The 24,061-nt window shown below is 34.8% G+C and overlaps 1 protein-coding gene across 4 annotated transcripts in view; it reads right to left on the reverse strand.

Moving 5' to 3' along the window:
* Nucleotides 1-314: 314 nt before the first annotated feature.
* The window catches only part of TLK2 (tousled like kinase 2), a 136,102-nt gene continuing 112,355 nt past the window's right edge, over nt 315-24,061 (reverse strand). For all 4 annotated transcript variants that reach the window (XM_074260937.1, XM_074260938.1, XM_074260935.1 and 1 more), the window contains 3 exons: nt 9,387-9,498; nt 5,336-5,443; nt 315-3,148 (listed from right to left, as the gene is read on the reverse strand). In XM_074260937.1, the coding sequence (XP_074117038.1) occupies nt 2,975-3,148; nt 5,336-5,443; nt 9,387-9,498 (394 nt within the window). In that variant the 3' untranslated portion in view covers nt 315-2,974. The remainder of the gene's footprint in view (nt 3,149-5,335; nt 5,444-9,386; nt 9,499-24,061) is intronic.

Genomic DNA, 24,061 nt, shown 5'->3' on the forward strand with positions numbered 1-24,061 from the left:
TTTACAATAGTTCCTGGGCTAAATTGGAAGGGAATAAGTTTAGCAGGCAAATGCTCTTACCCCATAATAGACCAGGTGAGGGACAGAAAATATGGTAGCACTGCTACCATGGTAAGGCACGTCTCACTTATGGCCAAGATTCTTTTCCACTCTAGATTCCTCAGCATCCCTCTATTTCATGGATCTGAAGCTTAATAACATCTAGCTTGCAGTTCCTACCTGTGACTCCATAAATAGTTTTCATGCCCCATATCTTGAAGTGACTCTGTTTGCAGCTGCCCAACTATAGTAAAATCAAGAGTCTGGGAAATTCATTTCTTAAAACTTATTTTAATATCCATGTCTTTCATTTGTTGGGTAAAGCCAAAACAGTATGGCCAGGTTTAAGTTACAAATTAATACATTTGTTTAAAAAAAAAAAAAAAAATTTTTTTTTGGTAAAGTAAATGAACATTGTGGCAATAAGGGGTCATCCTTGGAGAAAGTGAAACCCATATTAACAAAGCACGTCAAAACTAGAGTCCCACTTGGTTCTTCACTAGTGACCTAATCCACACCAGAAAAGGACAATGCGCTCTGCTTGTCCCTAGAGTGTGGTTAGATCATCCAAGGGCAAAGGTCTTGTCCCAGAAGCAGCTGACCTAAGTCTGCACCATCTTTGTCCCAGATACACAATAAGGCTGAGGGTGGGGAATCTATCTGCTCCTCCCTTCAGAGTGGAGGTAGAAAAAGTAGAAGATAAAGCTCAATAGTCACAGTGGAGTTACTGTAGTTTCACTTCAAAGAAAACCTAACAATTCCAGGAGTCTGAACATGTAGACTTAACTGGTCCTGAAAGGAGTCAATTTTCTTTGAGATTGAAGAGGGCAGGAAGTTAGAGGGAAGACTTAAAGATGCAGCATTTTCCCCCTCAAATAAAAATAAAGTTAAAAATGTTTTAAAGTAGAATTCCAGATCCAATCAAGTTAATCAAAATAGTTACTAGGACTAAATTATTGGAATAATGTTTTTAAAGATCATAGTTTCTTCCATGTCAGTATACAAGTAGCTACCCCCTCCCCCCCTCTCAACAAGGTCCTTGCTCTCAAGTGTTTCAGAATCCAGGAGGGCTTCCTTCCTTGACAGGTTTTAGTGTTTGTCAGGTACCTGCTTTAGAAACCCAGGCCAGAAGCAAAAAATTTGGAAAGCTGTAGGGACAGGTACTAATGAAGACTCAAAGGATGACTCCTGTTGGAAAGTCTTCACAAACAGTTCTAACTCAAGAATTTGCTATGATCATCACCATGGTGACTCTCCATAGTGAGGGAAATAAAGTGTGCCCTATAGAAGAAAAAACTTGCTAGCAGTAGTATCTCCCTGCTTCTCCCCTAAAACCTATATAAAAGAAACATGGGGGTTATGAGCTGTGTGTGTGCTTATCTTCTCTTCCCACCCTCCTAGCCTCTCTTTTCTCAGCCCTCTTGAATGCTGCATCTTTAAATATTTCTGGCTGAGCCCTCCTGCTACATGTTAGTTACATTCCAAGCTGGCTGCCACATGTTTGGGCTCTGCCCTCCTTCCATCTCTTTGGGTTTAGTACTCTGGTGTTTGGAGGGCAGAGTAGGGCCATGCGGCTCCCATTTCAGTTTCTTCTCCAAATGAACACACACCTCAGTGACTACATGACTAAAAAGTCAGGCAAAAGAATGTTAAGATTTGACATCTCTAATTCTCCTTGAGATATCTCAAAAATGCATCAGATGAGTCTAAATAAGTAAGTTACATCCACAGTGTGCTGGAACACATGCACACCAGTTTGGAGGGGACAAAATGAGTTGGGGAATTTTCTGCCAAATGATCTAGCCGAGGAAAGCTTATGGACTGTTCAAATTTTAATGTAATTAACCAGAAACATACAATTGTTAGTGAGCACAAAGATCATATGAAGAAAGCTACTGATCCCTATTGCTGCATTTGGCTCTCCAGACTATTTTCTGTCTTTTCTTTTTCTTCTGACAGATTCAACAGATAATATATTCAGAGAATCCAAGAGGATTGCATGGACATACAAACCTTTATTTAAAAAAATAGCACTTCAAATAAATTAAAAGGGACAGCCGTCAAGTGTTTAAATTGTGAAGAAATAGTTGAAAACCTAGAGAGACTCCTAGTTGCAGTCTTCTAACCTTATTCCTTGTCTAATGGCAAAAAGCCACACATTTTTCTTCTCCCATTCAACTGTTTCTCTATTGAGATGAGGGAAACAATTGTTAATAGGAGACCAGATAGAAGAGGAAAAAGCTGCATCTGATTGGAATGAAATTTCCACGTACCTGCTAATACGGGTTTCACTTTGTGACCAAATGTTTTCTTTCAAAAATAAAAAAGGGGACCAGGGAAGCTGTAAGTCTTTAAAAACTGAAATTATTGGGGGAGGGAAAAGGGGAGAAGGGAACACTAACTCTAGTGCCATCAATGGGCAATAGCAACTTTTTTTTTTCCTTTGAAGTCAAACACCATCCCCAGCTGAGCCTTTGTGCTGTGAGCTTTTCAGGAGATGTTACCTAAACTTTATTAAAAGAAAAGAACAAGTTTAAATATAGACACTGGACTAGCCCAGTCTGTATTTTCAAAGTCCACATTCTTCATCAGAAGCGCTGTGTCAGGGACCCCCCGAGTCTGCATGTTTTTTGCACGTTCACAGTACATGGATCCAGTTAGTTTTTGTTTTTCCCCCCTCACTCAGAGCAGCCACACATGGCGGCCAGTGACATGGGAACCTCAGGGCTTTTTCCTGCAGGGCCTGGCTGGCACTGCCCAAGGTTTCTTCTCAATGAGAACTGATGCTGTCATGCTCTATGGATGGGAAAAAAGCAAGAAAAAAAGCACCTGGTACAGGTTTCATGAAATCCATTCAGATTCGCTATTTTCCGAATCCACTGCTGAATGCCATTTGTCCGCTTGTGTTGCACAGTCTTTGGCCTAAGAATCTGTCTCAGTTTGAAGAGCTGTTATTGGATGCCCCAGAAGTTGATGCAATTGCAGCTCCAGCAGGGCTGCTTGTAGAAACTGATTTTCGGATGTGAGGAAGTAAATAGGGGTCACATGCCAGCTGCTGGACATCGATACGATCCTCTTTTCGGTAGGCCAGGCAGCGCCGGATAAATGCCTAGAAAGAGAAAACAGCTTTGAGGAAGCAACTTGCAACCAGAATGAGAAATTCAAATGAGGATAGGATCTTTTTCAAAGAAAATCACTGTATGTTAAAGCTATAAAATACAAAACAAAACAAAAAAACAAAACAAAACAAAACAAAAACAAAAAACAAAAAACAAAACACCAAAAACACAGAGACCATTACCTGCTTCTCTCTCATCCACAGGATGAAGGGTGCTAGCTAGAGGGAGAAATGTAGCCAATGCCAACCACACACATCACCTTCCTTTCTTACACCCCACAACCCTAAGCATCTCCCACTAAAATAGTCACAGAGGAGGATGAATGACATGCACTGCTGTTCTTATTCTTCTCTGAACCCTTGATATCAATTTCTCTATTATAAATGGGGATGTATGGTCCAACTAAGGAAATGAGAATAAATATAGTAATGCAAAATTTAAGCCATTTTTGGAGTCCCTTCCAAAAGCACCAATACTAGCAAGAGATGGGAAAATGCCAATTTTATTGAAAGGCTATGTAATGTATAACCTATAAAAGATTGCTTGCCTTCTTGGGAAGGGAGGGAATGGAAAAAAAATTAGAATTCAAAAATCTTTCAAAAAATGAATGTTAAAAGTTGTCTTTATATGTAATTGGAAAAAATAAAATATTATTAAAAAAATAAGTAAGATCTTTGGGGAAGACAAAAAGTAAAGAATGGATACAGGTTTTTGAATATCCTAATGTCACCATTAAGGCAGGACAAAGGGAAATTCACCAAGGAACTTGATAACCAGTCTTCTGGTTGCTTTGTCACAAATGGAAAAAAGGTATAGGTAAGAAAAACCAGATAGTTCACTGTTTCATGATGCCACGTAATTGAGTCTGGGGAGAAAGGAGGAGGTAAACAATAGTGACTTTTGCAGTATACCCATGGAGCAAGTGGGACCTATGATAACACTGTGGCTGTCTAATATGGTTATTAAACTTTTGTTATAGCATTCTCATGAGCCGAATGTGGATCACAACATAGAATTTTCACCTTTTTTGTGTTGTTTGCTTACTTTTTATTTTATCTCATTTTTTCCCTCTGGTTAATTTGATTTTTTTTTGTATAGTATGATAATCGTGGAAATACGTATAGAAGAATTGCAATTTAACATATATTAGATTATTTACTGTCTAAGAGAAAGGGTGAGGGAAAAGGAGGTAGAAAAAATTTGGAACACAAAGTTTTTCAAGGGTAAACTATCCTTGCATACTTTTGAAAATAAAAATCTATTATTTTTTAAAAAATGATTACAGTCCAATGAAAGCTACAAAGTGGCTGGAATTTATTCTACATGAATACTCTAACAACTCTTAAAAAGAAAAATTCATCAAAGAACATAGGTAGCAGAATTAATAAAAAGAATAATTACAAAATGACATTTTGCATTGCTGTCTCAAATGCATGCACTGAAAACGGTTTTGCGAATGGTTGGTATTCATGGACTTGAGTAACTTAAAAAGCACTATTATAGATTCTCAATAGCATGATATTCAAGAAGTCTGTGAGATTGTGGGGTGAGTAAGAGTTCTTAGAACTTGTATAATATAGAATCCAATTAAACATTGAAATATTTTTGCAGGAAAAAAAACCCAAAAACACAACACAACTTTTCTCGTAACTTGGGATTATTTGATTTCAGCCTGAAAGGGGCCTTAAAGGTCATCTGATCAAAACTCCTCATTTTACAGATGATGAAAAACAGAAGTCCTAGGAAGTCTAGGAGATGAAATGAGTAGAAGAGCCAGGTTGAAGTTCAGGCTTTTTCATATTTAATTTTCTCATCTCACCTATTTAACTGTGAGTCCTTCAAGATAGCATCTGAGTAGGAGAGCAGTAAATTATCTGTTGAATGAATGAATAAAACCACCTTTCCTTTTTTTCCCCTCTCTCCCTAGAGGGCTTTCAGACTGGTCACAGATTTAATATTTACTATTTAATATTACTATAATATGGGAATAAAGGTGGTGGGGGAAAAGGCAACAGTAGCAAGATTCATATATCTGTTGCACTCAATTGTAATTCATTCCTGACTAACATTTTTAAGTAATTTTTGGAAAAAACAACCAACTTGCATATCTGTTGCCACAGAAGGAGAACCTCAGAGGGCAAAATGAACATTTCATTCATGGGATATGTCGAGCTTACCTTTGCTTCAGGTGTCACAACTGGTTTTGGAGGGAACTGTACTTCAGTAGCTTTAAGAATAGTATTCTCTTGCAGAATGTCTTGTTGCGACTGGTTATGGCCAAAAGGCTATTATATTTATTAAAAAGGAAAAAGAATGATTACTAAGATTGCCAGCTTAAAACATCACCAATCCTTTATAGATAAAGTTCAAGTAAAGAAACCTCTTTCAAAACGAGCTACTCAGAGGCTGACAAGTCTAGAGCATAAATCCAAAGAAGATTTAAAATGGGGTTCAGCAAATTCTCTAATCCTGAGTAATGCCTGTGGACCTGAACAAAACTCATAGGGTTCAGAAAAAGGATAGAAGGATGAAATACTGAAAATAATATATTGGAACAAATACTGGAATAGTGAGCCAGAAGGTAAGAAAGTTAGAGAAGGAATACTCAAAAATGAATGGCCGTAAATGCTGCTCCACATCTTCAGTAGCACCAGCATTTTCAAAACTGTAAACCCGAATTGAGCTCTGTAGCATTCCTCCTGTGAGAGCTAAGCATTAACAAATGGTTCTTTCCTTATAAGCTTCATGCTAACAGTAGCACTGTTCTGTTACTTGAGAGAGCATCTAGTGATTAAACCTCACCACAGAAGGACTAAGAAATAAAGGAAGAGGCAGCTAGGTGGCGCAGTGGATAGAGCATTTATCATTATTATGAAAAAAGACATTAAGTGATTAGTGGGATGTGTTACACTAAAAGAACTTCTCAGGCAGACTATTGTCTGCCAGTCCTTTGTCATGGGCCTATCCTGCTGTGGAGGAAGGGCCTGGAGCAAATCACTTCAGCTTTTTGGGTCCCCATTTTCATAGTGAACATTTGATGTGTGTGCTGTGTGTGTGTGTGTGTGAGAGAGAGAGAGAGAGAGAGAGAGAGAGAGAGAGAGAGAGAGAGAAAATGCCAAATATAAATAAATAATTGCATGCAACAAGTGTGTTTTCTGATAACAATCAACATTATCGATAACAGGGAAGAACAGTTAACAAATGTAGAGTAGTGAGTTGTCTTTTTGTTTATATTTCTATTCCCAAGGTTAATTACTAGCTTAATTCAAGTTCTTTGCCTTGATCAAAGGTATAGAGGGATGATGAAGATGAAAGTGTTTTCTTGAGCCAGATTCCCTGGTATGAAAAATTTGTAACACACATTTATTTATTATGGTTTAAATCAAGAAGATAGTTTTTTACTGCTGGGGGCAGTTTGACATGTGTAAACTTTGGAGGATATAAAATGTATAAACTATAACTATAGTGTTAAAATGTATTCTAAACTTGAAGAAAAAAAAACAATTTCTCTATAAACAATCCTTTCTGTTCCTTGCAAATGGAAATAATGGTTTTTATTAGTGTTTGACAAGTTCATAATGAAAGAAAGAAAAATTTTGAACTAAAATTTATAGAAATTGATAAAAGTTCTAACTCCTTTAGGAATGAATTCTTAGGACTGGAGGGTAACAGGAGCTTCCAGTATTTTGTCACCTAAAGCACAAAGAATTAAAGCAAATCACAGTCTCCTCTTCCAACTTGGGAACAGCCAATTTTGATGAAGTGATTAGAGAAAAGAAGGAAAGAAAACTACAATATGTGCATATTCTCTTCCTCAATTTTGAAGCATGGGGTTTGTGACTGATTTATATAGGTTGTATCTATGTCTATTATAATTATTTTGGAAAATTTTGCATATGAAGGAATCAATTAAATTTAAGAACAGTATACAATACATCAAACTTTTTGAAGAAATTGTACAGACCAATCAGAGAGGATTACCCAAATTTGCAAATGCAGAATTAAATTCAATTGAAAATATTTTTATTAAGGGGCCTACTACTCAATGAGATAAGATACAAGGCAAAGCAATGAGAACAGAAACAAAAACAAAATAGTCCTAGTCTTCCAGAAGCTTATAATTTCCTGAAGGCATACAACCTATAAATAAATAAATAATGATTCAAAGAGGAAGACAGAACCAACAAATGGGGATAATCAAGAAAGGCCTCATGGTTGAAATGGAACCTGAGACAAGATAAAGATTCTGAAAAGTAGAGATGAGGAAGGAAGGAATTCTTGGTATAGAGAACAACTTGTGTGAATGCTTAGAGGCAGTTGGTTAGTAAAGCTTTTATTAAAAGTCTATCATGTGTTAAGTACTGAAGATTGGAAAAATAGCTAATAGTTTGGTTGACCTAGAATGCTAAGTGCATGAAGATGGAGGATGGTAGGGGATCATGTGAAGTAAGGCCAAAGAAGTAGGTTGGAGATATCTTGTCAAAAGACTTAAAAGCCAGTTAATCAATCAACATGCATGTATTAAGTACCTAATTAATATGTGCCTGAGAACCATCCTAGATTCTGAGATTATGAATAAAGAATTAAATAATTCTTTCTCCAAAGGAGCTTACAAGTCTAATGGGGAAGATAAATATATAATATATATACACAGCATAAATATTAAATGAATAGATACAAATATTCAAAAACTTGAAAGACAATTTGGAGTTATATTAAAGCAAATATAGGGTTGAAATGGTCAAACTCTGAACTTTAGAAAATCATTTTGGTAATAGAATGGACTATAGTGGAAAGAGGCAGGACTCCAATGAAGAGGACATTAAATACCTTAACTAGAATGATAGCTATATGATAGCTATATGAGTGAAGAAAAAGATTTGAATGCAAGAGTTGTCAAGGCAAAAATAGCAAGACATAGCAACTTATTGTACAAAAGGAGTAAGGAAGAATGAGGACTCGAGGCTAACAATAAGGTAATGAAGTTGGACATTTGGAAGAGTCATAATGTCCTTAATGCTGCAACACTGGCCCTGGAGTCAGGGAGGAGCAGAGTTCAAATGAGACCTTAGACAATTACTAGCTATGTGACCCAGGAGAAGTCACTTAATCCTGACAGCCTATACCTCAAAACCCCCCCCACACACACACACACACAAAAGTCCTAATCCTTTAGTTCTGAAGAAGAAAGAATTTGAAGGAAAGAAAGACAAAGATTTTTTTTTCTTTTTTCTTTTTTTTAATAAATTGAATGTAAGATATCGAAGAAACAATCAGTTTGAAATGTTCGGTAAAAAAGTGATATATAGGTCTGAGATTCATTTGCATGGAGTTTGATAAATAAAGCCATAAATCATGGTAGCTGATGAAGCAAAGAGAATACATAGAGAAAAGAGATTCGGTATATATTCATCATCCAGATGCAGACACTGATCCAACAAAAGATAATGAGAAAGTAGATAAGAGACACATTATCCCAAAAGGAGCCTGAACTCATCCAGAATTTGTGGAAACAAACAACAACAACAATGTGTGGGAAAAGGGTGAAGAACTTACTGTTAACTAAGTAGATCAGGCCTCAGTTTCGGCTTCTCCAGAATCAGGTGATTTTAGATAAGGGCTAAACAATATTCCATTGCCCAACATGGCTGAAGAAGCTATATATCACCTTGTCTACTACATTCCACTGAGCAACTAGAGGTACAGTAGACTTATGTGACCAATCACAACATATAGAGGGTGGGATTTTGGAGGTTCTTTGTTTGAAATATATAAAAGCTGTAAGCATTTTCAAAGGTCTGGCCCCTATTGTGCTGTGAAATTTGGCTTGCAGACCAGGGGTCCGCTTCTCGAGATTCTAATAAATAATTCTGCTTTCTATGAGTGATCTCTAAGTAGTAGGTCTTCTTGTCCCAAACAACAACAACAACAACAACAACAACAAAATCAGTGTTTTATTTTGCTAGTCAGTTACATTTACTAGGTGCCTTTGATTATTCAGAAAGCTATTCTAAAACAGTATAGTTTTCTGCTATTCTAAAACAGTATAGCTTTCTCTTCTATTGATGATAGTTGATGGATTTCACCTTAAGAGAATTGATAGTATTCAGTCATCTTGCTATAGGAAATTCAGGCAAGATACAGTTCTATGAACTGAACTGTATTGGTAACCAAAGTTCATACAGTGCATATGTCCCTCAAATGCAGATGAATGTTCATATTCCTTACCTTCCTTCCATAAAGACACTGGTAGAAGATCACCCCAACTGACCAAACATCAACTTTATTGGAAATCTTTGGTGGTTCCTTCCCAACCACAAAGCACTCTGGTGGCAAATACCTGATAATAGAAATGTAAGAGAAATTCTTAAAACATAATTGTGCCAAACTAAGACATTCAACAAGAAGACATATTTAATTTTGTAAGAAAAGCTGAGAAGTTAGGATGTTGTGATGCATATTAATAATCAATTTGCAAATATTTAAGCACCTTTAAGTATCACACATTAGGGATATAGGTATAAAAAAATAAAAATAATTTCTACTCACAATGAGCTTATATTCCAAAGGTGCAAATGTAACAGTACAAATATAAAGTAAATAAATACAAATATGTACCAAAATGGAATAATAAAAGGTAGTTTGAGGGGGGAAAATACTAGCAGTTAGGGTAAGGAAATAATTCCTGCTTCTTCAAGGCAGAAGGGAGCACACTACAGGAAAAGGGCGAAAATAAGTGCCGAGACATGGAAGATGATGACAAAGACAAGGCCAGTTTGGCTGGATCACAGTAGGAGAGGAGAAACAATATGGATGAAATAAAGTTTGAGACCATGTATTGGGTTCTAAAAACTAAACAGAGGAGTTGACATTTTGTCGTAGGAGGTCAGAGGAAACCACTGGAATTGGTTAAGGAAGGAAGTTACATAGTCAGATCTATATTTAAGAGAAATTACTTTACAATGTGGAAAATGAACTGAAGAGGAGGAGGAAAGGAGGAAGACCAATCAGGAAGCTATTACAATAATCTAGGTGAGACATGATGAGGGTCAGAATTGAGGTGCAAATTATTTTGACCACAAAGGTCAATTAGGTGATGAAGTAAAAAGCAAAAATGAAAAAATTTGAGGAGAGATGTGAAAGCAATGAATGTAGCTAACTTTTTCAAGGAGTAAAGCTGAGAAAGGATAGTATTTATAGCTTGAAGGACTTAGTGGAACTAGGGAAGACTTTTAAGGATGAAGGAGAATGGAGATGTTTGAAGATCATAGAAAAGGAACCAGAAGATCAAGAAAAATGGAAGATTCAAGAAAGGGGAGAGGTTGAGGATGTGATTTATTAGAGAACTCAGGAAATGTTTACATTTGAAGACAGTAACCTTGGCAAGGAGAAGGGCTGAACCCTATCAGAGAATGGACAAAAAGAGGAAAGAATGGGAAATGATGTTGAGGGAGTCTAAGAAAAAGAGAATGGAAGAAGAGCTTGTGTCGAATGGCCCCATTTTCTCCTTCAGTAACTTTCTTTAGAAAGTTTCTCTTGGGCTTAGAGAGACTTACATCAACTGATGCTGAGTGAAACAAGCAGAACTAGGAAATCATTATACACTTCAACAATGATACTGTATAAGGATGTATTCTGATGGAAGTGGATATCTTCAACATAGAGAAGATCTAATCCAATTCCAATTGATCAATGACGGACAGAATCAGCTACACCCAGAAAAGGAACACTGGAAAATAAGTGTAAACTGTGAGCATTTTTTTTCTGCCCATATTATTTTTACCTTCTAAATAAAATTCTTCCTTTGCAATAACAACAACAACAAAATTCAGTTCTGCACATATATATTGTACCAAGCATATACTATAAGATATTTAATATATATGGGAATATGCCTGCCATCTAGGGGAGGGGTTGAAGGGAAGAAGGGGAAAAATTCGGAACAGAAGGGAGTACAAGGGATAATGTTGTTAAAAAAAAAAAAAATTATATATGCATATGTACTGTAAAAAAAAATGTTAAAATTATAAAATTAATTTTTAAAAAGTTTCTCTTGAGAATTAATTCATTATTGATCACAAAGTAGAAAGCTTTGATTATATCAAATTGAAAAGTTTTTGTACAAACAAAATCAATGCAGATAAGATTAGAAGGGAAACAATAAACTGGGAAAACATTTTTACAGCCAAAGGTTCAGATAAAGGCCTCATTTCCAAAATATATAGAGAATTGACTCTAATATATAAGAAATCAAACCAATCTCAAATTGATAAATGATCAGAGGATATGAACAGATAATTCTCGGATTAAGAAATTGAAACTATTTCTAGTCATATGAAAAGATGCTCCAAATCATTATTAATCAGAGAAATGCAAATTAAGACAACTCTGAGATACCACTACACACTTGTCAGATTGGAAAGGTAGTGCAGAATGTTGGAGGGGATGTGGGAAAACTGGGACAGTGATACATTGTTGATGGAATTGTGAATACATACAGCCATTCTGGAGAACGATGTGGAACTATGCTCAAAAAGTTATCAAACTGTGCATACACTTTGACCCAGCAGTGTTACTACTGGATTTGTATCCCAAAGAGGTCTTAAAGAAGGTAAAGGGACCTGTATATGCAAGAAAGTTTGTGGCAGCCCTCTTTATGGTGGCCAGAAACTGGAAACTACATGGATGCCCATCAATTAGAGACTGGCTGAATAAATTGTGGTATATGAATATTATGGAATATTATTGTTCTGTAAGAAATGACCAACAGAATGATTTCAGAAAGGCCTGGAGAGACTTATATGAACTGATGCTGAGTGAAATGAGCAGGACCAGGAGATCATTATATACTTCAACAACAATACTGATGGACGTGGCCCTCTTCAACAATGAGATAAACCAAATCAGTTCCAATAGAGCAGTAATGAACTGAACCAGCTACACCCAGTGAAAGAACTCTGGGAGATGACTATGAACCACTACACAGAATTCCCAATCCCTCTAATTTTGTCCGCCTGCATTTTGGATTTCCTTCACAGGCTAAATGTACACTATTTCAAAGTTCGATTCTTTTTGTTCAGCAAAACAACTGTTTGGTCATCTATACATATATTGTATTTAATTTATACTCTAACATATTTAACATGCATTGGTTGACCTACCATCGGGGGGCAGGGGGAGAAGGAGGGGAAAAATTGGAACAAAAGGTTTGGCAATTGTCAATGTTATAAAATTACCCATGCAAATATCTGGTAAATAAAAACTATTATTAAAAAATAAATAAATAAAAAAAAGTTTATCTTGGCTCTTTTTTGAATAACTCTGATGGGCAATGCTCAGTTTCCAGTTATTTCCTAAAACAAAGAGATGCTGTAAATATTTTTGAGCATGTGTCATTTTCTTCTTTCTTCAATCTCTATGGGGAATAAGCCTAATAACAATATTGTTAAGTCAAAGAGAATACAAGGCTAGTGACTTAGGGAATATAATTTTTAATTTTTATTTTTTTGGGGGAGGGGAGGTGGTTTGAAGCAAATAGGGTTAAGTGACATGTCCAGGAACACAGAGCTATTATGTGTCAAGTGTCTGATATTTGAACTCAGGTCCTGATTCCAAGGCTGATGTTCTCTTCATTGGAAATATGACTTAATCAGTTCCCAAAACTGCTAGACCAATTCACACTTCATTAATGTTTCTATTTTCTCTTAGTTCCCACCAACAGTTGTCATTTTCCCTTTTGTCCATGTAAGTTTGATAAGACTTTCCTTATTTTTAGCGACTTAAGAGATTTTTTTAGTATGTTTGCTGAGAGGTTGTACATATCTTCACTTGAGAACTGTCTGTTCATATCCTTTGGTTACTTATTTATAGGAAAATCTCTCATTTTTACATAATTGTATCAAATCCCTATATATCTTGATATCACAATTATATCAGAGAATTTGCTACATAGTTTCCCTTAGGAAATAGTTCCCTTCTAGTTCTAACTGAAACAAATTCATGTTTTCACTCCAATGATCTTGTTTGTTTTTGCTTGTGAATGAATTTTCCCTATATCTATTCTCCCCTTTAAACTTTTTCTTCTGTCCACATTTCCCTGTTGAATTAATGTATGTCTATGAGTATGTCTGTTTAAATAATGAGGTTCATCATGCCCAATTATCCAAATATATACTTGTATAGATTATTCTTCCCATAATAACAAATACTAAAATGTTTTACATCTCCTCTCACCTTTCTTCCCTAGTATATTCTTTGCTGCTATGTTGTAATTTCCTTTCTTTTCTCTCATAAATTCATCTAAATAGAATACTCCCAGGACCTTTTGTCTTATAAAACTGCTTCTATTCATTCTTAAATATATAAAGATTCTGAAAAGACATCTATTTCTTTTTCTTTTGTTTAGAATGTAAGCAATGCATCACTGTACAGTCTCTCCAATTATAAAAACTTTTATTTCTTCTTGATTCATGTGCTTGTATTTCATAATTTCTTCTAATCTCTAGTTCTTTCATCAAGAATGCTTCAAAATTCTCTTTTCAAATTTTCCCTTATAGGAATTTATTCAGATACATTAAAAAAAAAAAAGTTATAACTTGGTTGCAAACTTTTGTCTTCTGCTTTTTGGAATATCACTCTCTAAGATTTCTTCTTTTCTAGAATGGTAGTTACCAAATCTTATGATCCCAATTATGGGATTCCTCTATATTTGAACTATATGTTGCTGTTTGTAGAATTTGGGGAAGTTGGAGGAGGTGGGTCTCCTTCTGGATTTTAGCAATGACATGCTTGAGATTTCTCATTATGGGGTTTCTTTTATAAAGGAGAAAAACAGTAGATTCTATTTTTTACTTTGCCCTCTGGTTTTAATAGATCTGGGTACATGTAATTTATGATTTCTTGAAACATTGCATATAGGCTTCCTTTGCAGCTTATCCAGTGATGACTAAATTCCTTCTCCTTAGTCATTCAATTAGCATTCATTACATACCTTTTTTTAAGTGCCAAGAATTGTGTTAAATGCTAGGGTTACAAAGCAAGGTAAAAGACAGTCTCTCTTCTCAAGGAGCACACAGTCTAACAGTAGAGACTACATGCAAACAACTATGTATAAATTAATCTATACACAGAACAAATTGGAGATGCATTAGAATTCAAAGGGACTAGGAATTCTGTAGAAAATAGGATTTTAGCTGAGATGTGAAGCAAGCCAGGGAGGCAAAAATGAGAGGGGAGTATTGTAGGTTTAGGAGATAACCAGTAAAAACCTTTAAAATTGGGAAATAGAGTATCTTGTGCAGGGAGAAACATGGTGACAAATGTCCCTGGATTGCAGAGAATGCAAAAAAAGGTAAAAAAAATACTGAAAAGGCAGAAACGGATTGAGTTATGAAAGCCTTAAAGAGAGATAAAGGCTTTAAAATCTGATTCTGGAGGTTAACAGTCACATAAAGAGATTACATGGTCAGGTTTGTACCTGATCAATTTGACAGTTGAATAGAGAATGAATGGAATGAAGGAAGATGCTTAAAACTGGTAGACCAGCTGTACCTGATCTAGAACTGTATTATAAAGCAACAATTACCAAAACCATTTGGTATTGGCTAAGAAATAGACTAGTTGATCAGTGGCATAGGTTAGGTTCACAGGGCAAGATAGTGAATAAAAATAGCAATCTAATCTTTGACAAACCCAAAGATCCCAAATTTTGGGATAAGAATTCATTATTTGACAAAAACTGCTGGAAAAACTGGAAATTAGTATGGCAGAAAGTAGGCATGGACCCACATTTAACACCACATACTAAGATTAGATCAAAATGGGTCCAAGATTAAGGCATAAAGAACGAAATCATAAATAAATTGGAAGAACATGGGATGGTTTACCTCTCAGACTTGTGGAGGAGGAAGGAGTTTGTGTCCAAGGGAAAACTAGAGACCATTATTGATCACAAAATAGAAAATTTTGATTACACCAAATTAAAAAGTTTCTGCACAAACAAAACTAATGCAAACAAGATTAGAAGGGAAGTAACAAATTGGGAAAACATTTTTACAGTTAAAGGTTCTGATAAAGGCCTCATCTCCAAAATATACAGAGAATTGACTTTAAGAAATCAAGCCATTCTCCAATTGATAAATGGTCAAAGGATATGAACAGACAATTTTCAGATGATGAAATTAAAACTATTTCCACTCATATGAAAGAGTGTTCCAAATCACTATTGATCAGAGAAATGCAAATTAAGACAACTCTGAGATACCACTACACACCTGTCAGATTGGCTAAGATGACAGGAACAAATAATGATGAATGTTGGAGGGGCTGTGGGAAAACTGGGACACTGATGCATTTTTGGTGGAGTGGTGAAAGAATCCAACCATTCTGGAGAGCAATCTGGAATTATGCCCAAAAAGTTATCAAAATGTGCATACCCTTTGACCCAGCCATACTACTACTGGGCTTATATCCCAAAGAAATACTAAAGAAGGGAAAAGGACCTGTATGTGCCAAAATGTTTGTGGCAGCCCTTTTCATAGTGGCTAGAAGCTGGAAGATGAATGGATGTCCATCAATTGGAGAATGGTTGGATAAATTATGGTATATGAAGGTTATGGAATATTATTGTTCTGTAAGAAATGACCAACAGGAGAAATACAGAGAGGCTTGGAGAGACTTACATCAACTGATGCTGAGTGAAACGAGCAAAACTAGGGGATCATTATACACTTCAACAATAATACTGTATGAGGATGTATTCTGATGGAAGTGGATATCTTCAACATAGAGAAGAGCTAATCCAATTCCAATTGATCAATGATGGACAGAATCAGCTACATCCAGAAAAGGAACACTGGGAAATGAGTGTAAACTGTGAACATTGTTTTTTTTGTTTGTTTGTTTTTGTTTTGTTTCTCTTCCCAGATTATTTTTACCTTGTGAATACAATCCTTCCTTTGCAACAACAACAAAAAAATTCGGTTCTGCACATATATATTGTACTTAAGATATACTATAAGATATTTAATATGTATGGGAATGCCCGCCATCCAGGGGAGGGGGTGGAAGGAAGGAGGGGAAAAACTCAGAACAGAAGGGAGTACAAGGGATAATGTTGTAAAAAAAAAAAAAAAAAAAAAAAAAAAAAAAAAAAAAAAAAAAAAAATTTACCTATGCATATGTACTGCTAAAGAAAATGTTATAATTATAAAAATTAATTTTAAAAAATGCTTTAAAAAAAAAACTGGTAGACCAACCAACAGGCTATTGCAAAAGTCCAGTTGTGAGATGATCAGGGACTTCATCAAGGTGGTTGCAATGTCAGAGGAGAAAAGAGGAATATACAGAAGAAATATACATAGATATGTTTCTACCTACAAAAGAGAAAACCTGACAAGTTACTAGACTGTAGGATTTTGAGTGTGTGTGTATTTATATGTGTTTAAGAGAGTTAATGGAGGATAACATCTCGGTGACAAGCCAGATGACTTGAAAGGTTGGTACTACCTTATTCAGAGGGGTGGAGGGAAAGATGTGGGACAGAAGAATGGCAGTAGGTTAAGTGATTTGCCCAGGATCACACAACTATTAAAAGGCTGGATTTGAACTGAAATTCTCTCATAATCAATTGTTTTTGGTAGCATATACTTTTTTCCTTTTCTAAATTTTCAATCTTTTGAGTTTACTATAAGATTTCCTGTTTCACTGTCATTGGCTTTAACTTATTTTTAGAGACTAGGATGGTTTTCCACTTTCTATTCTAAACTATTTTCCTTCCAATTCCTTCCATCAGACTTCTCTATTTCACTTATAATTTCTTTCTTTCTTTCTTTCTTTTTTTTTTTTTAATCTACTTCATTCTCTTCCAGGTATTCTTGTAATCCTTCTTTTTAAAATTGGGAGATAAGAGTGTCTTGTGTAAACCATTCCCCTACCCTCCTTAAGGTTCTGCTAATACTAATTGAGAAACTGTTTCTTAAAAATCTATGGATATAAAATAGTTTTTCAGTTTTTTTCAGTATTTTTTATTCTACCTTATACCCAATTTCAAATACTGAGATGGAACTTTGAAGCAGAAATAGGTTCAGTCCCCTCCAAATTTTTGATTGGGATGACGGGGACCTGGTTGTTTGGGTCTAGATCCCTACTATTGATTTCTACATCTTCTGGACTGTTTAGATTTGGAGTTGTGAACTTCTGGCATGCCTGAGATGTTCCAACCCCTAGCTGCCCTATTACCCCATGGGGCACTAAAGGTTTCTCTACCAATCTAGGGTATTTCCCATGCTTCCCCATGCTCCATTGCTACTTTTTTGTTACAGGGTATGACTTACTTGGTTGGGAAATGAGAAGAGATATATTTCAAGACGAAGGAGATATAAAATGATATCAATAAAAAAGCAAAATAAAATAATATTAAAATATTATTTCAATATGAATTTCTCATTATAGGATATATACAAATCATCAAAAAGGTAAAAGAATGAATTTATTTAATGCATTTATCTAAATAAAAAGGGGCAGGACATTGATAAACTCTTTAAAATAAGAAAAAATAATAATAATAATAAAAAAAATAATTATTATTATTATTTTTTTTTGGGGGGGGGCTATTACAGTGGAAAGTCCAACAAACTTTGAGTTAGAAGTTCTGGGTTGAAATCCCAGTTCTACCTGGTTACCAGAAGTGGACAAGTCACTTAATCATTCTGAGTTTCAATTTTTTTTATTTGTAAATAAGATCAATAAAACTTAGCAATACCAAAAATACTTTATAGATTATAGCACTTTATAAACTACTTAACTCCATAACAAAGAGATTTTCCACTATTTTGTGTAGGCACACAGTCCACTAATTTAAAATAATATTCATAGGAGCATAAATTTTAAATTGGAAAAAAAAAAAATTTGAGGGCATCAAATCCAAGATCTTCATTTTATTACAGAGGAAGCTGAAGAATAGGAAAGAATAGGAAAGTTAAGTGACATGCCATACCCTCAGGGAATCTGTCATAACATTTGTCAACCTATCCAAAGCAATTATTATTCCCCCCCTCACTCCCGAGACTAGGGTTAAGTGACTTGCCCAGGGTCACACAGCTAGGAAGTGTTAAGTGTCTAAGACCAGATTTGAACTTGGGTCCTCCTGAATTCAAGGCTAGTGCTCTATCCACTGCACCACCTAGCTGCCCCCCCCAAGCAATTATTAATACTTGGAATTCTTAATCCTTATAAAAAATTCTTATTAATACTGCTTAATATTTATTTTTTTAAACTAATACTGCATGTATAGAATTAGTGATCTAAATACTAAAATTAATTTTCTTTTCTCATGATTCAAATTACTACAAAAGAAATCCAAATCCAGGATCTAATATCTTTATAAAATAAGCCAACTATTAAATTATTTCTAGAATATCTAAGAGAAGATATTTTTGAGCAATTCAACAATGATAAGAACACCACCCACAAAAACCACCACAATAAATAAACCTACTGAAAATGCTACTTCTATTTTTGACCTAGATTTGACCAAATCTTTTTTAATAACAAATTTTTATTGTATGTTCTCTATGTACATATACTTGAGCAAAATTAATCCAAAAAAAATAAAACCTACCTTGGAATGATAGGCTAAGGAGAAACCCAACTCCTGAATAGTGACTGAACAAGGAAAGGAAAAGGAAAAGGAGAAAGAGCAAGGCTAAGGTTAGCACCTCCAGTGGGCTATCCAAAAGGTAGGCAAAAACCAGAGATTGAGGTAGAAGGTAGGATTTTATCCCAATCCCCTTTTTGCAGATCAGGGTGGGAAAAGATGGATGCAAGTAAGACTAGAAACCAGCAACTCTACTCAAAACTATGTATGGTATGGTGGCAGCAGTGTGACTACATATTACAAAAGGGATAGAACCAGAATCTAGCAAATTTATTCAAGAATCCAAGAGAAGACAAAAATCTGTTCTTGAAACAAAGTCCCAGTTCATAAACTGAGGCACTAAGGAGCAAGCATAATACACAATAAGGCACTGCATAAAAAGTCTAAATAGATTCTCCAGGAAAAAAAAAAAAAAAAAGAATGGCTTACTCAAGAAGACTCCAAAGTGGATGGAAGAAATGAAGCAAGAGATAAAAAATGAAATTAAAGTTCTTTTGGGAAAAGAGTGGAAGGAATAAACAATTTAGAGTGGAAGGCTAAAAATATGACCTAAGTAGCAAACTTCCTAAAAAATGGAAAAGAACAAATAGAAATCAATGATTTCATGAGACAAGAAATATTAAAAGTCAAAAGTTTACAGAAAAATTTTAAGAACTTGTGAATCAATCTATCTACTATTAAAAAAAAAGAGGTCAAGGAAAGATAATTTAAATCCTTAAAAACTATAGCCAAACACTATATTTTAAGCTATCAGAAAACTGCAAAGAACCATTAGAATTAAATAGAAAATTCATCAATCACCTCCTGAAATAAGTCTTAAATTTAAACCAACAGAAACATCATTTGAGCCAAAATTCAGAGTTTCCAGGTTAAAGAAAAGATTTTTTTTTAAAGCTTAAGACCCGAATTCCTTTTTGTAGGAAAGTTAAATAAGACAGAGCTCTAAATTACTGAATGAGAAATCATAAAGATCACACATATTATTTATCTCTGTGAGATACTTTTACAAAAACTAACTATATGCTAGGGCAAAAAAACCCAAAACAAATTCAGAAAAGAGGAATGCTGAGCATACTCTTTACGGACCACAATACAACAAAAACTTTAATCAAAAATGGGAATTGCTTAGAAATAATTCAGAATTTTAGCAAAGTTGCAGGATACAAAATAAATCCACATAAATCCTCAGCATTTTTATACATTAACAACACAATCCAACAGCAAGAGATACAAAGAGAAATTCCATTCAAAATAACGGTCGATAGTATAAAATATTTGGGAATATATCTACCAAAGGAGAGTCAGGAATTATATGAGCAAAATTACAAAACACTTGCCACAAAAATAAAGTCAGATTTAAATAATTGGAAAGACATTCAGTGCTCTTGGATAGGCCGAGAGAATATAATTAAGATGACAATACTCCCTAAACTAATCTATTTATTTAGTGCTATACCAATCAGACTTCCGAGAAACTATTTAAATAACCTAGAAAAAATAACAACAGAATTCATATGGAACAACAAAAGGTCGAGAATTTCAAGGGAAGTAATGGAAAAAAAATTAAGTGAAGGTGGTCTAGCTGTACCTGATCTAGAACTATATTGTAAAGCAACAGTCACCAAAACCATTTGGTATTGGCTAAGAAATAGACTAGTTGATCAGTGGCATAGGTTAGGTTCACAGGGCAAGATAGTGAATAAAAATAGCAATCTAGTGTTTGACAAACACAAAGATCCCAAATTTTGGGATAAGAATTCATTATTTGACAAAAACTGCTGGGAAAACTGGAAATTAGTATGGCAGAAAGTAGGCATGGACCCACATTTAACACCACATACTAAGATTAGATCAAAATGGGTCCAAGATTAAGGCATAAAGAACGAAATCATAAATAAATTGGAAGAACATGGGATGGTTTACCTCTCAGACTTGTGGAGGAGGAAGGAGTTTGTGTCCAAGGGAAAACTAGAGACCATTATTGATCACAAAATAGAAAATTTTGATTACACCAAATTAAAAAGTTTCTGCACAAACAAAACTAATGCAAACAAGATTAGAAGGGAAGTAACAAATTGGGAAAACATTTTTACAGTTAAAGGTTCTGATAAAGGCCTCATCTCCAAAATATACAGAGAATTGACTTTAAGAAATCAAGCCATTCTCCAATTGATAAATGGTCAAAGGATATGAACAGACAATTTTCAGATGATGAAATTAAAACTATTTCCACTCATATGAAAGAGTGTTCCAAATCACTATTGATCAGAGAAATGCAAATTAAGACAACTCTGAGATATCATTACACACCTGTCAGATTGGCTAAGATGACAGGAACAAATAATGATGAATGTTGGAGGGGCTGTGGGAAAACTGGGACACTGATGCATTTTTGGTGGAGTGGTGAAAGAATCCAACCATTCTGGAGAGCAATCTGGAATTATGCCCAAAAAGTTATCAAAATGTGCATACCCTTTGACCCAGCCATACTACTACTGGGCTTATATCCCAAAGAAATACTAAAGAAGGGAAAAGGACCTGTATGTGCCAAAATGTTTGTGGCAGCCCTTTTCATAGTGGCTAGAAGCTGGAAGATGAATGGATGTCCATCAATTGGAGAATGGTTGGATAAATTATGGTATATGAAGGTTATGGAATATTATTGTTCTGTAAGAAATGACCAACAGGAGAAATACAGAGAGGCTTGGAGAGACTTACATCAACTGATGCTAAGTGAAACGAGCAGAACCAGAAGATCATTATACACTTCAACAATGATACTGTACGAGGATGTATGCTGATGGAAGTGGATATCTTCAACATAGAGAAGAGCTAATCCAATTCCAATTGATTAATGATGGACAGAATCAGCTACATCCAGAAAAGGAACACTGGGAAATGAGTGTAAACTGTTATTTTTACCTTCTGAATCCAATTCTTCCTGTGCAACAAGAAATTCGGTTCTACACACATATATTGTATCTAGAATATACTGTAATATATTTAACATGTATAAGACTGCCTGCCATCTGGGGGAGGGGGTTGGGGGAGGAAGGGAAAAAAATCTGAATAGAAGTAAGTGCAAGGGATAATGTTGTAAAAAATTACCCATGTACTGTCAAAAAAAAAAAAGTTATAATTATAAAATAAAATAAGAATTAAATTTTTAAAAAATGGGAATTACAAAAAGGATTCAAACTTAAAATAGTGATGAAAGCGATCAAAGGGGAAAATGGCCTGTACAAAGAAATTTATAATACCTACTTTTATGTCAGCAAAAAACTAGAAACTAAGGGGATACTGATCTACTGGGAAATAACTAAATGAATAATGCTATATGAGTATAAAGTAATACTTTGTGGACCAAAAGAAATAAATGACAAAGTAGACAGTTTCAGAGAAAATTGGTAAAGTTTACATGACTTGATGCAAACAGAACCAAGGGAACCAAAAACTCTCAATTACAAAAAAGAAGAGATTAATAAACTAGGTATGCAATAAAAAAAAAAAAGGGGGAGTGGGAGGACTAAAAGAAAATTCTGAAAAAAAAAAATCAGATAAAATTTTTTAAAAGTTGAATTCATAAAATTACTAGTTTTATTAAAAAAAAAAAAAAACAGTAACAATATTAGCCAATTTGATTTTTTTAAAAGGAGGAAAATCAAATTACCCATTTCACTTCCATAATCAACTCCTATGGCTACCCCATTTTCTTCTAGTAAAAAAATATAAATTCCTATATCTAGCTTTTTTTTAAAACACTTTACAATCTCACTCTTAATCCCACCAAAATGAAATTCTCTCTGTACTTCATCCATAATGCATCTCTGGAATGCTCTTCCTCTTTATCCCTGCCTTTAAAAAGTCTCACTCTTCCTTAAAGACTCAGTTCAAGTTCTGTCTTTTATATAAAACCTTTTCCTAAACCTCCATAATTTTTAGTTATTGCCCTCCTTCACAAACTATTATTTTTAATTATTTTGTAATTACTCTCTTTATACAATATGTATTTACACATTTGTTCTTTCTCCCTTTAATTTATCAGTTCCTGGTTAAGTAAAGAATGTTTCATTTGTTGCACTTTTGTTGTCTCAGAGCCTAGCACAGTGCCTGGCTAATAGAGTCTGGATGTTTACTGACTGAATGACTTCAGAAAACTGATGAAGCATGTTTCCTATTTCTTAACAGAAAAGTGATTAAACAATGCATAGGGACACATAGATTTTCAGGTACTGTCTTATGTACTGGTTTGTTTTACTTAGCTATATTAATTTGTTCAAAGAAACCAGTTTTATTTGAAGGCTTGGGAAATGAATGGCAGTGATAGTGATAAAAGAGAGAAAAAAGGAAAGTATATCAAAGAAACTTTACAGAAAATACAAGAGAGGAATAGTTCGGAAAAGGACAGAGTGACACAAAGCACTTCTGTTACCATAAAATTAAATCCAATATACATTTTAAAAATTATTTCTTAACTGATCAAATTTATCCTCTTTTCTGGTTTGGGTTTGTTTTGGTGTAAAGGGCAGGAACTTTTGAGATTTAAACAAGGTGTTAAACTCAGTGGAATTGATAAGACAATGGTTACCTAGTTTAGCATTTAAGTTCTCTAGTTCAGTATGATTGATTTAATCTTACAACAAATAATAGTCCCTAGTGATAAAATGATTGGTTTATTCTCAGCATACTGTAATGATGTAATTGTTATAGAGCATATATTAACTGGGGACAAACTCAGCCAGAGACTTCAAGATAGAGACAGTCTTGGTGGTTTCTCCTGCACTTTGAGAAAGAAGACTTGACCAGCCTCATGGTGGCTCTCCTGCCTTCAACACTTCTCCACAAAAAGACAAAAGACTCAGGCTGATCCTCTAGAAAGCTAGCCCAGGCCCCAGGCAAGGAGAAGGAGACAATAAAGATTCCTAGACTTTATCTCTAGCTATTCTTGTGGTGATTACTCTGCTGAAACCCAAGACACCTCCAGAAAGCTAAACTGAACACTAACTACATTTTGATATATCGAAATGTCTATGTGTTTGTGCTTGTTAAGTTCATAACAATTTTTTTTTAAAGAAAACTATGGAAACAGTGTGGGTGAGGCCTCTTCTCTCACCTCAAGGGGTCTCTGATAGCCTAGATTCATAGGTAGAAATCATATAACTACTATAACAGATGATGAATATAAGTAATTCAGAGAAATAAGGCAAGATTCTGTTATATTCTCTTTGCATAGATTCTCCATATCAAT

Source organism: Sminthopsis crassicaudata, chromosome 4, assembly GCF_048593235.1.
Source record: "Sminthopsis crassicaudata isolate SCR6 chromosome 4, ASM4859323v1, whole genome shotgun sequence".
In the NCBI taxonomy this organism is placed as follows: domain Eukaryota; kingdom Metazoa; phylum Chordata; class Mammalia; order Dasyuromorphia; family Dasyuridae; genus Sminthopsis; species Sminthopsis crassicaudata.